At 39.1% G+C, this 14,567-nt stretch overlaps 1 protein-coding gene and 1 long non-coding RNA gene across 4 annotated transcripts in view; one reads left to right on the top strand and one right to left on the bottom strand.

Annotated features, from left to right (window-relative positions):
* The first annotated feature begins 76 nt into the window (after positions 1–76).
* Positions 77–5,878, top strand: LOC116418477. Its single transcript, XR_004228515.1, has 4 exons — positions 77–289; positions 1,181–1,243; positions 1,429–1,506; positions 5,781–5,878. It is a non-coding gene; the product is annotated as an uncharacterized LOC116418477 (long non-coding RNA).
* The window catches only part of RNFT1 (ring finger protein, transmembrane 1), a 26,857-nt gene continuing 16,694 nt past the window's right edge, over positions 4,405–14,567 (bottom strand). For all 3 annotated transcript variants that reach the window (XM_031934267.1, XM_031934269.1, XM_031934268.1), the window contains one exon: positions 4,405–4,767. In XM_031934267.1, coding sequence (XP_031790127.1) covers positions 4,561–4,767 — 207 coding nt within the window. In that variant the 3' untranslated portion in view covers positions 4,405–4,560. The remainder of the gene's footprint in view (positions 4,768–14,567) is intronic.

The following is a 14,567-nucleotide window of genomic DNA, read 5'->3' as shown; positions in this document are numbered from 1 at the left end:
AGACCCTGTCTCTAAAACAAAATAAAGGTCTTTAGCAGTTAGCCTATTTCACAGCATACATTTCTGATCTCCATGCATAACTAATTCAGGAAATGGATAATATTGTTATTTAAAATTTGTTTCTTATATACTAATATTTTTCACTCCCTGCTAATATTTTTCACTTGTCTTCTACTCTTAGCCCCCATTCACTGGGGAGAATAGAAAGAAAACAATTGACAAAATCCTCAAATGTAAACTCAATTTGCCTCCCTACCTCACGCAAGAAGCCAGAGATCTGCTTAAAAAGGTAAGGTTCTTAAATAGTCACTGACACTGTAAGATTCAATGACTAGGATTTAACTAGATAGAATTTAATGTATGTTTTGAATAAAGAGTCATATATAAATATTGAACAAAAAAAGTCTTTCATTTTTGAAGGTGAAGTACAGATTTGTTTAAAGACTTTCTTTTCATATTCTTTTTTTAGTTCTTTTTTTTGAGACAGAGTCTTGCTCTGTCACCCAGGCTAGAGTGCAGTGGTGTGATCTTGGCTTACTGCAACCTCAGTCTCCCAGGTTCAAGCGATTCTCTTGCCTCAGCCTCTCGAGTAGCTGGGATTACAGGCACCTGCCACCACACCCGGCTAATTTTTGTATTTTTAGTAGAGACAGGGTTTCACCATGTTGGTCAGACTGGTCTGGAACTCCTGACTTCAGGTGATCCACCTGCCTTGACCTCCCAAAGTGCTGGATTACAGACCCTTAAACAATATTCAGTAGTAATTAGTAAACTATATTTTCTTTTTTTTCTGAGATGGAGTCTTGCTTTGTTGTCCAGGCTGGAGTGCAATGGCATGATCTTGGCTCACTGCAACCTCCCCCTCCCAGGTTCAAGTGATTCTCCTGCCTCAGTCTCCCTAGTAGCTGGGATTACAGGCATGTACCACCATGCCAGGCTAGTTTTTGTATTTTTAGTAGAGAAGGGGTTTCACCATGTTGACTAGGCTGGTCTCGAACTCCCAACCTCTGGTGATCCACCTGCCTCAGCCTCCCAAAGTGCTGGGATTACAGGCATGAGCCACTGTGCTGGCCAATAAACTATATTTTCTCAAGGCTAAGTAGACAAGCAAAGTCTAAAAAGGAAAAAAAAAAATCAGTTTGTCTAGGGTTCTTTACCCAGGCTTTTTTTTCCTTTCAAGCTGCTGAAAAGAAATGCTGCTTCTCGTCTGGGAGCTGGTCCTGGGGACGCTGGAGAAGTTCAAGTAGGGTTTGGCATCTTTGGTGTTTTGTGGGGAAGATAATGCTAGTTTTATGTATTTCTGAGGGTTATATGTAGTTGCTTATAAGTTTAGCTTATTTTGTGACTTGTAACTTCAAAAAGGTGATTCATTTATCAATCCAGCAAAGTCTATTCCCCTCAACTTTTCTTTCTGCTTTTTTTTCCTAGGCTCATCCATTCTTTAGACACATTAACTGGGAAGAACTTCTGGCTCGAAAGGTGGAGCCCCCCTTTAAACCTCTGTTGGTAAGTATACATGAAAGCATATAATTGGGTGCAGTGACTCACGCCTGTAATCCAAAAACTTTAAAGGGCCGAAGTGGGAGGATTGTTTGAGGCCAGGAGTTCAAGACCAGCATGGGCAACATAACAAGACTCCATATCTACAAAACATTTAAAAGTGTGTATTTTTAGTAGAGACTTAAAATTTTTAGTAGAGACTCTACTGGGTGTGGTGGCATGTACCTGTAAGTCCCACCTACTTTCGAGGCTGAGGCAGGAGGATCACTTGGTATTTTTTTAGAATAAGAAAAATCTCAGAGCAGACAGAAACATTATTTTTATTAGCAGTTCAAAGATCTCTGGCTTATCCTCTCTTCAGCATCTTTGTTTTTATTTGTTTTATTTTATTTTGAGACGGAGTCTCACTCTTTCACCCAGGATGGAGTGCAGTAGCATGATCACAGTTCAATGCAGCCTTGACCTCACCAGGCTCACGTGATTCTCCCACCTCAGCTTCCCGAATAGCTGTGACTACAGACACGTGTTACCATGTCTGGCTAATTTTTTTGTATTTTTTATAGAAACAGGGTTTTGCCATGTCTCCCAGACTGGTCTCGAACTCCTGGGCTCAAGTGATCGATTCACCTCAGCCTCTCAAAGTGCTGGGATTACAGGTGTGAGCTTCTGCACCCAGCCAAGCATCTTTTATTTTTGTACTATCTTTTAAAGAACTAAAGCCAGTGGCAACTGACTGTATTAGCTATTTTTAAGTCAGTTACCTAAGACAATTAAATATTTCAGGTAGTTGGTACTTTTCTTTTTCTGGTTTTATTTTGCTTAATTTAACCATTTTAAATATGATTCTCTGGGAATTTTTTCTTCAAAATATAGAATATATGTGCATTAGTTTGCTAGGCTTGCTGCAACAAAGTACCACAAACTGGGTGGCTTAGACAACAGAAATTTATTATCTTATAGATCTGGAGACTAGAAGTTCTAGATCACGTTGTTAGAGTTGGTTTCTTTGACGACTGTGAGAAACTGTATGTTCCATGCCTCTCCCCTGGCTTCTGGTGGTTTGCTGGTAATCTTTGTCATTCTTTGGCTTGTAGGTGCATCACCCGGATCTCTGCCTTCATGTTCACATGGTGTTCTACCTGTGTGCATATCTGTGGCCAAATTTCCCCTTTTTATAAGGATACCAGGCATATTGGATTAGGGTTCCTCTCTACTCCAGTAGGACCTCATCTTCACTAATTACATCTGCAATAACCCTTTCCAAATAAGGTCACATTCTGAGGAACTAGAGGTTAGAATTTCAACATACGAAATTTTTTGGGGGGTGGGTAAGGCACACGCTTCAACCCACAGCAATATGTTTTTGAGTAAATGAGTTAGTATGTTAGTTATTGTCTTTCTCCCACCTCAGAATCTGCGAAAATACAGTGTCTTTTTCCATTCCTTGGAATGTAGGTGGAGAAAGAGGATGATGATGATGGTGATTATTTTTTGGTCATGGAGCATAATGTGACTCACTTTAAAAAACAACAGACAGTTGTAAGGAGGATAACTGTCATACACCTACCGCCCAGCTTAAAAAATGATTAGGTCATCTTGTTTAAACATAACTGCCATCCCAGCATCACACCTCAGAAGTTGACAGTTTGCCCAGTTTTTTTTTTTCTCTTTTTCTTTTTTTTTTTTTTTTGAGATAGGATCTTTCTCTGTTGCCCAGGCAGCAGTGCAGTGGCATGATCATGGCTCATGGCAGCCTCAACCTCCCAGGCTCAAGGGATCCTCCCGTATAGCTGGGACCACAGGGGTGTATCACCACACCCAGCTAGTTTTTTGAATTTTTCTAGACATGAGGTTTCCCTGTGTTGCCCCACCTAATTTTTTGTTGTTGTTGTTGTTGTTCCATTATTTTTTTCTCGTCCTGTTTGTGAGAATTTAATCAAGGTCTGTATATAACTTGGTTACTATGTCTCTTAGGTCTCTTGTCATTTACAGATTCCCCTTGTGATTTACTGACGAAACCGGGTATTTGTCCTGTAGAATTCTCAAATTTTGATTTCGTTTATATTATCCCTATAGTTTCACTGACCATGTTCATCTGTTCCCTGAACTTCCAAAAACTGGTAGTTAAATTTAGGTGGTTGATCTGATTCAGATTAAACTCTCAGTATTGCATGCTTTGATCAGGTGGCATAATGTATAGTTTTTTTGTTTTTTTTTTTTAAGTGATGTTAGTGGTCACTGATCATTGCCTGTGTCAGCATTTCACTACCAGGATAATTTGGCAATGTCTGGAGATCCACTGATTGTCACAGCTTGGGGGAGGGAATGCTGAGGCACCTTTAGGGGTAAGAGTCAGCACAGCGAAGTATTAATAGGCCTGTAATGTCAGTAGCACTGAGGTTGAGAAAGTCTGGCCTACTTTTATAATTTCATCAGGTGTTTGTGAAATGGTCTTATTCTGTTATTTCTTCTTTCTTTTTAGCTTGAATTCTTCATAAAGAGAAATTCTTTGATCAGTTAGTTACTCAAGGTATACGTCATACAGGAAAGGCAGGATGTATGTTTGATTCTTTCCTAGTTTTCAAAATAATGAATTAGTTCCCTAGCATCTCCCAAAATTGACCAATGAACTTTGTGTATTTTTTTCTTTTTTAGTATATTATGAACTTATACCTTTTAACATATTTGTGTTTCATTTCATTGCAGTTATTTTTATTTTTATTGATTCGTGTATTCATTTTATTTATTAATTTATTGTTTTGAGGCAGGGTCTTACTCTGTCACCCAAGCCGTAGTGCAGTGGTATAATTTCTGCCCACTGCAGCCTTGACTTCCCAGCCTCCAGCAATCCTCCCACCTCAGCCTCTTAAGTAGTGGGGACCACAGGTACACCACCATGCCCAGCTAATTTTTGTGTTTCTGGTAGAGACAGCGTTTTGCCATGTTCACCAGGCTGGTCATCAACTCCTGAGCTCAAAAGCAGTCCACCTGCCTCTGGCTCCCGAAGTGTTGGGATGATAGACGTGAGCCCCAGCGCCTGGCAGTTGTCTTTATTGATGCTCAATGTTTCCCTTTGTTGAATGCTGGGTGCAGTGAATGCTGGGTGCGTCTTCGTGTTGGTTTCTGAGTCCTTTTGACATGAGCACATGGGCTGGTGTTGTACCAGAGAGCAAAATAAGGAAACTGGTGTTCTATGCTTATCTTGTGCATTTCCCCACACTTGGAATCAGCCGTTCCTCCAGGGAGTGCAGGTTCACAGTCTGGGCTCTGAGAGAATTATAAGGTCAGTGTGGTCATCTTTCAGTATTAAGTCAGATATTCTAAATTATTATTTACTTCCTACATTTGGCCCAAGAGTCTAACCAGATATTTTGAGAGAGAAGGAATTAAATAAATGGATCTCATGGTTAGAACTGAAGTGATAACTATACTTTCACAGGGAAATATAACTTACAAACCATGCGGAATAGAAAATTATTTTTGCTCCTTTAGATTTCTAAAGGAATGAAATACACTGTGGGAAGAAACTTTAACTGGAGCATCTCATCAGTGTTATTCATGTTTTAACTCTGCTTCAGTAGTTTTTCAGGTTTATTACAAACCTGCAGTAGCCAACTGAACTAATTATCTCTAAACAGGGATTTAGCCAGTGGACTAGGCACACTGAAGCTTTGTGAGATGGGAAATTGATATTAACATTTTTTCCAGCTTGTTTTGAGCTCAATATATTCACTTTTTTTTTTTTTATTGAGACAGACTCTTGCACTGTCGCCTGAGCTGGTGTGCAGTGGCACGATCTCTGCTTGCTGCAACCTCTGCCTCCCAGGTTCAAGCAATTCTCCTGCCTCAGCCTCCCAAGTAGCTAGGATTACAGGAGTATGCCACCATGCCTGGCTAATTTTTTTTATTTTTAGTAGAGACGGGGTTTTGCTATGTTGGCCAGGCTAGTCTTGAACTCCTGACCTTGTGATCCGCCTGCCTCAGCCTCCCAAAGTGCTGGAATTACGGGAGTAAGCCACCATGCCCAGTCGATATATTCTCATTTTTAATAGGAATAACTCTATACTAAAATCTATTTGAGTGCAAGTTTAAGATTTGAAGATGTAATTTGACTCAGTACTTTCCACCTGCATTTTTTTCTTCATTCTGTGCCTGCTAAGACTATTCTAATACTTTATTATAGTTAACCCCTGCGAAAAGAGCTCCCAGAGATTACAGTGCATTTGATTGATGTAATATAGACTATTTATTATTTTCTAAATTATTTTGTTTGTATAAAGCAATCTGAAGAGGATGTAAGTCAGTTTGATTCCAAGTTTACACGTCAGACACCTGTCGACAGCCCAGATGACTCAACTCTCAGTGAAAGTGCCAATCAGGTCTTTCTGGTAAGTGAAAGAATTTCCATGTAGTCATGGGAAATTTTAAGTATGAGGATGGGCTCTTGGATAAGAAAATTCAGTTTGCTTGCTTTGCAGTTCATGTAGGTAACCGGGCACACTTTTTTTTTTAAATTAGCGATGCCCTTATAACTTACTGATACCTACAAAATTGATTTTCATAATCCAACATTTTATTTTAGCAATTAGGGTGGGAATGTACAATTCTTTGGAGAGTATGATTCCCTTTTGTGGTTGGGCCACAGACTTAAAATGGTGTTTGGCTTAGCATCTCAACCAAAAATTAGTCTTAGCAGTGGGGAGAAAAACCTCACACTAACTACATGTATTTTATTCCTGAAACAGCTGTAGATTTTTGGTACTCTTTTTTTTTTTTTTTTTTTTTAAGACAGGGTCTCACCTTGTAGCCCAGGCTTAGGTGTAGGGTATAGTGGTGTGATCACAGTTCTCTGCAGCCTTGACCTCCCAGGCTCAAGTGATCCACCCATTTCAGCCTTGTGAGTACCTGGACTACAGGTGCCACATCCACCTAAGTTTTTATTTTTTTCGTAGAGACAGAGTCTTACTATTTTACTCCTGGACTCAAGCTATCTTCCCACCTCAGCTTCCCAAAGTGCCACAGTTTATAGGCGTGAACCATCATTCCTGGCCCTATTTTTGGTACTCTTAACATAAGTAGGGGATTTTTTTTTTTTTGATACAGTCTTGCTCTGTTGCCAGGTTGGAGTGCGGTGGCGCAATCTCAGCTCGCTGCAACCTCTGCCTCCTGAGTTCAAGTGATTCTCCTGTCTCAGCCTCCCAAGTAGCTGGGAGTAAAGGCGTGTGTCACCACGCCCAGTTAATTTTTGTATTTTTAGTAGAGACAGGGTTTCACCATGTGGGCCAGGATGATCTTGATTTCTTGACCTCGTGATCCACCCGCCTGATTACAGGCATGAGTCACCGCACCCGGCCAAGTAGGGGATTTTTTTTTTTCTTTTTTTGTGAGACGGAGTCTCGCTCTGTCGCCCAGGCTGGAGTGCAGTGGCCGGATCTCAGCCCACTGCAAGCTCCGCCTCCCGGGTTCACGCCATTCTCCTGCCTCAGCCTCCCGAATAGCTGGGACTACAGGCGCTCGCCACCTCGCCCGGCTAGTTTTTTTGTATTTTTTTTAGTAGAGACGGGGTTTCACCGTATTAGCCAGGATGGTCTCGATCTCCTGACCTCGTGATCCGCCCGTCTCGGCCTCCCAAAGTGCTGGGATTACAGGCTTGAGCCACCGCGCCCGGCCGGGGATTTTTTAACATTAATTGTGAATATTTGACATCAAAATATATTGGTTCATATGTAATAGTGAATTCTCATCATAGAAATGCCTGTATAGATTTATAGCTTGTCTCCTCAGAAGAGTAAAGGTTTTTGATGTTGGCCAACAGAAATGATGGATTTATATCAGATGACTGTGAATGCATACTATTTTGCTAAAATATCACATGCTTGTTGATTTTATTACTGTACTTAATATGTCACATGAACATCTATCTCATTTTGTATCCTTTTTTTTCTTTTGTCATTCCTTTTTGGACTACCTCTAGGGATAACAGAATATGGGTAAAATAATTGTTTAGGAGTGTTTTTTTCCCTGTTTTTGAGTTCACTGGATTTGTCACTAACTTAATTCTCAAGCTTTTCTTCCCCACACTGCTCACTATGTAATAGAAGTAGTGTTGTATCTTATGGTATGGGAAATAAGCTCTAAAGTTCACATGGAGTTGGGGCAGAGTGGCTCACGCCTGTAACCTTGAGGTCAGGAGTTCGAGACCAGCCTCGCCAACATGGTGAAACCCTGTCTCTACTAAAAATACAAAAATTAGCTGGGTGTGGTGGCATGCACCTGTGGTACCAACTACTTGGGAGGCTGAGGCAGGAGAATCACTTGAACCCAGAAGGCAGAGGTTTGCAGGAGCCAAGATTATGCCACTGCACTCCAGCCTGAGCAATAGTGAGACTCCGTATCAAAAATAAAATAATTAATTAAAAAAAATAAAGTTAGCATGGAATGCAAAAGTTGTGTGTAGTACAGTATAGTTTGAGTAAACAACACTGAATAATAATAGTCCTATAAATTAGTAATATAGAGCACGTAGGCAAAAATATAATCTTACAGTATTAATTACATAAGAGATAAAAGATGAGTGAGTGCATGCATGGTTTTAAATTCAAGTTTGATGGTGCATGATCAAAGTTACGGCATCTGTTAGTAAAATCTTAGGTTCAGTTATGGAAGTGGGCATGAATCACTTTAATTTTGGCATTTTTTTTTTCTCTCATGTACTACAGATGTGGAATTTATACCTTTGATTTAAAATAGAGACCTTTTCCTCAATTGAACATTGCAGAATTTCAACTTATGTGACAGTTTTTCACCCACAAAATAGAAGCATTTTTTTTAGCTACCAAGAAATCCAAAGTTGTGGCGGTAAAAGTGAGATATTGAAGCTTTCATTGCCAATTACAGTATTATTGAGCTTTTCATAATTACTTAAATTGGCTAACTGATGAACAGAACAATTCATTTGTTAGGTTGTAGCCAGAATTCTGTACATAAAGTGGATCTCTTTAAACATTAATAAAAAAAAATAGGCCGGGCGCAGTGGGTCATGCCTATAATCCCAGCACTTTGGGAGGCTGAGGTGGGTGGATGACAATGTCAGGAGTTCCAGACCAGCCTGGCCAATATGATGACAACCTGTCTCACTAAAAAGACAAAAATTAGCCAGGCGTGATGACTGTAGTCCCAGCTACTGGGAAGGCTGAGGCAGGAGAATCGCTTGAACCTGGGAGGTGGAGGTTGCAGTGAGCCAAGATCGTGCCCCTCACTGCACTCCAGCCTGGGCGACAGAGCGAGACTCCATCTCAAAAAATATACACACACACACACACACACACATATACACACACATATACACACACACACACATATATATAGTGACATCCCACTTACCTGGATAATGTGGTTCTAGCAACCTCATTTCAACAAATATTTCAATTCCTGTTGTAAGACCCCATCACATAATTAGAGGAACTTCAAAGATGATTAAGGCACAGCCTGTACCTCATGGTAGTTACAGCTTTAGTTCACTAGAGTGTTTGTAAAATTATTCTCTGAAGTTCACATATAACTGTCACAATTCATATGCACTTCAGAATTGCACCTCACTCTTTGGGCCTTCACTCAGAGCTTTGTTGAGTCTTACTTATTGTAACACATAATGCTTATTCATAGATTTTGATAAATAGAAGATAGGTGAAGATGGTTAAAAGAATGAACATTGACAGCTAGAGAAATGACAGCTGGTAGCCTAATAGTAAGGTCCAAGAGAGAACTAAAATGAACAGACTGCATTTTTGCCTATTACAACTGAAAGGTTTTGAAATGTTGATACTTATTCATCAAGAAAATACCAAATTCTAGCTGGGCAGAGATCACACATGCCTATATAGTCCCAGCTACTTGAGGGGCTGAGGTGGGAGAATAGCTTGGTTCCAGGAGTTTGAGGCTGCAGTGAGCTATGATATCACCACTGCACTCCAGCCTGGGCAATATAGGGATACCCCATCTCTTAAAACACAAATTCTGTCTGATCATTGGCATAAAACCAGAAAGATCACAAGATCTGACTTTGATGCCAAGTCAGAAAATTGTTTTTACTTTGGCCTAATTATGAGAAACTGTTTTGGGGTGATAAACTTAATTGCTTACATGCCTGTGGCTAGAAACACTAGAAGTTTCTTTATGTTTCTCCTAGTATTTAACATTTTTTTTTTTTTTTTTTTTTTTAATTTTTGAGTTGGAGTCTTGCTCTGTTGCCCAGGCTAGAATGCAGTGTTGCGATCTCTGCTCACTGCAACCTCTGCCTCTCAGGTTCAAGTGATCCTCTTGCCTCAGCCTTCCGAGTAGCTGGGATTATAGGCGTGCACCACCATGCATGGCTAATTTTTGTATTTTTAGTAGAGACGGTGTTTCCCCACGTTGGCCAGGCTGATTTTGAACTCCTGACCTCAGGTGGTCTGCCTGCCTTGGCCTCCCAAAGTGCTGGGATGACAGGCGTGAGCCACTGTGCCTGGCCGTATTTAACATCTTCATATGGAGCCTGAATATTCCTGTTTTTTTTCTGTTCCTGTCAGCAGGGTGGAATTTTGTTTGCTAGTAATCAGGCTCAATAGAATTCTGTTTTCTTGAAGTGTGTGCCTCACGAAATAGCTGGAAAGAAGTTAACAGGTTCTAAAAATGAGGTTGAGGATGTGGGAGAGTGTACACATTGGTGGCTTTAGGTGTGCATCATTGTGTAGGTATGTCAGACTGAACAGCCCCATTTTCTTGAGATATATGACAAAATGCCATTCTGTAGTCCACTGTTACTGTCTTTCAGGGTTTTACATATGTGGCTCCATCTGTACTTGAAAGTGTGAAAGAAAAGTTTTCCTTTGAACCAAAAATCCGATCACCTCGAAGATTTATTGGCAGCCCACGAACACCTGTCAGGTATTTCACTCTTATTTTCATTTTTTTTTTTTATTACAATCTATGAGAGTGTTTGCTTAAGAAATTTATGCCAAGTTACATAAATGAAGGACTGTCATGTTCTCTTTGGTTGACATAAGCACAACATCTATATCTCACATTGCAAAGGACTAGTCTGACTAATCTGTGATGTTATATGGTTTACCTTCCCTCCTGAAAGTAAGCAGCCACACTGGCAAATGTTTCTCTTTATCCATTCACTCAGCATATATTGTGTATCAAGAGCACCAGCACTGCATGCTGCATGTTCTGTGTGTGTGTGTACAGTACTATAATACAGTAATTGTCCCTGTCCTAATGAAGCTTACAATGTAGTGGGAGAGTCACAATAGACAAAGGATATACAAAAATATAAGTAGTGCTAAGTGCTATAATTTAAAAGGGGGAAAAAAGAATGTAGTGGTAGACAGCAGAGGAAAAACAAGGGGGCTTCTCCTCACAGTGGTCAGAGAAAGGCCTCCCTGGTGTAGTAACATCTAGCAGTGAACAGAAAGAGCCAGCCCTACAAAAATAGAAGGTTTAAGAATGTTGCAGGCAGAAGAACAGCAAATGCAAAAGCCCTGAGGGAGGAGAAAAGTTGTCCTTTTCCTGGAAATGAGATCAGTGTTCCTGGAGTGTGTGGTAAGTGAGGAGGAGAAGGGCAGAGGTTTGGAAAAGGATTTTATTTTAAATGCAATAGAAAGCTGTTTTGAGCAGGGGAAGAGTAAAATGATATATATATATATAATATGTATTTAAATATATATATCATTGAGGGGTTTGGGGGTCAGGTGTAGAGGTAAAGAGACTGGTTAGGAAATTCTAGCAGTTAATCTAGGCGGGCGAGAGATGGTTCAACTTTTGCCTTTGTGCTAATCCACATGAAAATAAAATTAAATGAAAATAAATGTCATATTACCCCACTCCCTTTAAATGTAAAGGAAATATGTCTTGTTGAGATGACCCTTAAACAAATGAATGATAGCTCTTCCTTGTCTTAAAGCCCAGTCAAATTTTCTCCTGGGGATTTCTGGGGAAGAGGTGCTTCGGCCAGCACAGCAAATCCTCAGACACCTGTGGAATACCCAATGGAAACAAGTGGCATAGAGCAGATGGATGTGACAATGAGTGGGGAAGCATCGGCACCACTTCCAATACGACAGCCGAACTCTGGGCCATACAAAAAACAAGCTTTTCCCATGATATCCAAACGGCCAGAGCACTTGCGTATGAATCTATGACAGAGCAATGCTTTTAATGAATTTAAGGCAAACAAGGTGGAGAGGGCGATGTGTGAGCATCCTGCAAAGTGAAACAAGACTCAAAATGACAGTTTCAGAGAGTCAGTGTCATTACATAAAACACTTTGGACAGAGGAAAAGTAAACATGGATTTTAAAAAATCAATCAATGGTGCAAAAAAAAAAAACTTAAAGCAAAATAGTATTGCTGAACTCTTAGGCACATCAAGTAATTGATTCCTCGCGACATCTTCTCAACCTTATCAAGGATTTTCATGTTGATGACTCGAAACTGACAGTATTAAGGGTAGGATGTTGCTCCTGAATCACTGTTGAGTTCTGATTGTGTCGAAGAAGGGTTATCCTTTCATTAGGCAAAGTACAAAATTGCCTATAATACTTGCAACTAAGGACAAATTAGCATGCAAGCTTGGTCAAACTTTTTCCAGCAACTTGGAATCAAAGACAAAAGAAACTTACCAATTGATGTTTTACGTGCAAACAACCTGAATCTTTTTTTTATATAAATATATATTTTTCAAATAGATTTTTGATTCAGCTCATTATGAAAAACATCCCAAACTTTAAAATGCGAAATTATTGGTTGGTGTGAAGAAAGCCAGACAACTTCTGTTTCTTCTCTTGGTGAAATAATAAAATGCAAATGAATCATTGTTAACCACAGCTGTGGCTCGTTTGAGGGATTGGGGTGGACCTGGGGTTTATTTTCAGTAACCCAGCTGCAATACCTGTCTGTAATATGAGAAAACAAAAAAGAATCTATTTAATCATTTCTACTTGCAGTACTGCTATGTGCTAAGCTTAACTGGAAGCCTTGGAATGGGCATAAGTTGTATGTCCTACATTTCATCATTGTCCCGGGCCTGCATTGCACTGGAAAAAAAATCGCCACCTGTTCTTATACCAGTATTTGTTTCAAGACGCCAAACGTGTTCAGCCTTTGGCTGAAGAACAAAAGAGAGTCAGGATAAAAAAATACATACTGCGGTCGGCAAGGTGAGGGAGATAGGGAGATCCAGGGGAAGAGGGTGTTGCTGTGGCCCACTCTCTGTTTTATCTCTTTACAGCAAATTGGTAAGATTTTCAGTTTTACTTCTTTCTACTGTTTGTGCTGTCTACTTTCCTTATATTTTTTTCCTCAACAGTTTTAAAAAGAAAAAAAAGGTCTATTTTTTTTTCCTCCTATATGGGGCTACATTTTTTGATTGTAAAAATATTTGATGGCCTTTTGATGAATGTCTTCCACAGTAAATAAGAAAACTTAGTGACTTAATTTAGGAAACATGTTAACAGGACACTATGTTTTTGAAATTGTAACAAAATCTACATAAATGATTTACAGGTACAAAGAATAAAAATAAAGGTAACTTTACCTTTCTTAAATATTTCCTGCCTTAAAGAGAGCATTTCCATGACTTTAGCTGGTGAAAGGGTTTAATATCTGCAGAGCTTTATAAAAATATATTTCAGTGCATACTGGTATAATAGATGATCATGCAGTTGCAGTTGAGTTCTATCACCTCTTTTTGTTTGTCTTTTATAATGTCTTCAGTCTGAGTGTGCAAAGTCAATTTGTCGTATTTTGCAACCCTAGGATTTTTTTAAATAGATGCTGCTTGCTATGTTTTCAAACCTTTTTGAGCCATAGGATCCAAGCCATAAAATTCTTTATGCATGTTGAATTCAGTCAGAAAAGAACAAGGCTTTGCTTTTTGAAATTGCAACTCAAATGAGATGGGATGAAATCCCATGACAGTAAGCAAAAACAGAACCATGAAAAATGATTGGAAATATACCTTTTCAATTGTGGCAATAATTGAAAGAATAGATAAAAGCTCATCTTTGGACAGAAAGCCTTTTTTAAAAAAATCACTCCCTCTTACCCCTCCTCCCTTACTGCAGCAGCCTACTGAGAACTTTATGACTGTTGCTGGTAAATTAGAAGCTACAATAATAATTAAGGGCAGAAATTATACTTTAAAGTGCAGATCCTTGTTCTCTGACAATTTGTGATGTCTCAAAACACAGAACCCGAAAAGCTATGGTGATATGTACAGGCATTATTTCAGACTGTAAATGGCTTGTGATACTCTTGATACTTGTTTTCAAATATGTTTACTAACTGTAGTGTTGACTGCCTGACCAAATTCCAGTGAAACTTATTCACCAAAATATTCCTCCTAGGTCCTATTTGCTAGTAACATGAGCACTGTGATTGGCTGGCTATAACCACCCCAGTTAAACCATTTTCATAATTAGTAGTGCCAGCAATAGTGGCAAACACTGCAACTTTTCTGCATAAAAAGCATTAATTGCACAGCTACCATCCACACAAATACATAGTTTTTTCTGACTTCACATTTATTAAGTGAAATTTATTTCCCATGCTGTGGAAAGTTTATTGAGAACTTGTTTCATAAATGGATATCCCTACTATGACTGTGAAAACATGTCAAGTGTCACATTAGTGTCACAGACAGAAAGCACACACCTATGCAATATGGCTTATCTATATTTATTTGTAAAAATCCAAGCATAGTTTAAAATATGATCTCGATATTACTAGTCTTGAGTTTCTAAGAGGGTTCTTTATGATTATACCAGGTAAGTGTATAAAAGAGATTAAGTGCTTTTTTTTCATCACTTGATTATTTTCTTTAAAATCAGCTATTAAAGGATATTTTTTTATTTTATACATGCTGTTTTTTAATTAAAATATAATCACTGAATTGAAGTTTACTAATTTGATTTTATAAGGTTTGTAGCATTACAGAATAACTAAACTGGGATTTATAAACCAGCTGTGATTAACAATGTAAAGTATTAATTATTGAACTTTGAACCAGATTTTTAGGAAAATTAT

This window comes from Piliocolobus tephrosceles, chromosome 16, assembly GCF_002776525.5.
Source record: "Piliocolobus tephrosceles isolate RC106 chromosome 16, ASM277652v3, whole genome shotgun sequence".
NCBI classification, from domain to species: domain Eukaryota; kingdom Metazoa; phylum Chordata; class Mammalia; order Primates; family Cercopithecidae; genus Piliocolobus; species Piliocolobus tephrosceles.
The sequence above is the reverse complement of the archived record's forward strand: the minus strand, read 5'-3'. Positions and strand labels throughout refer to the sequence as shown.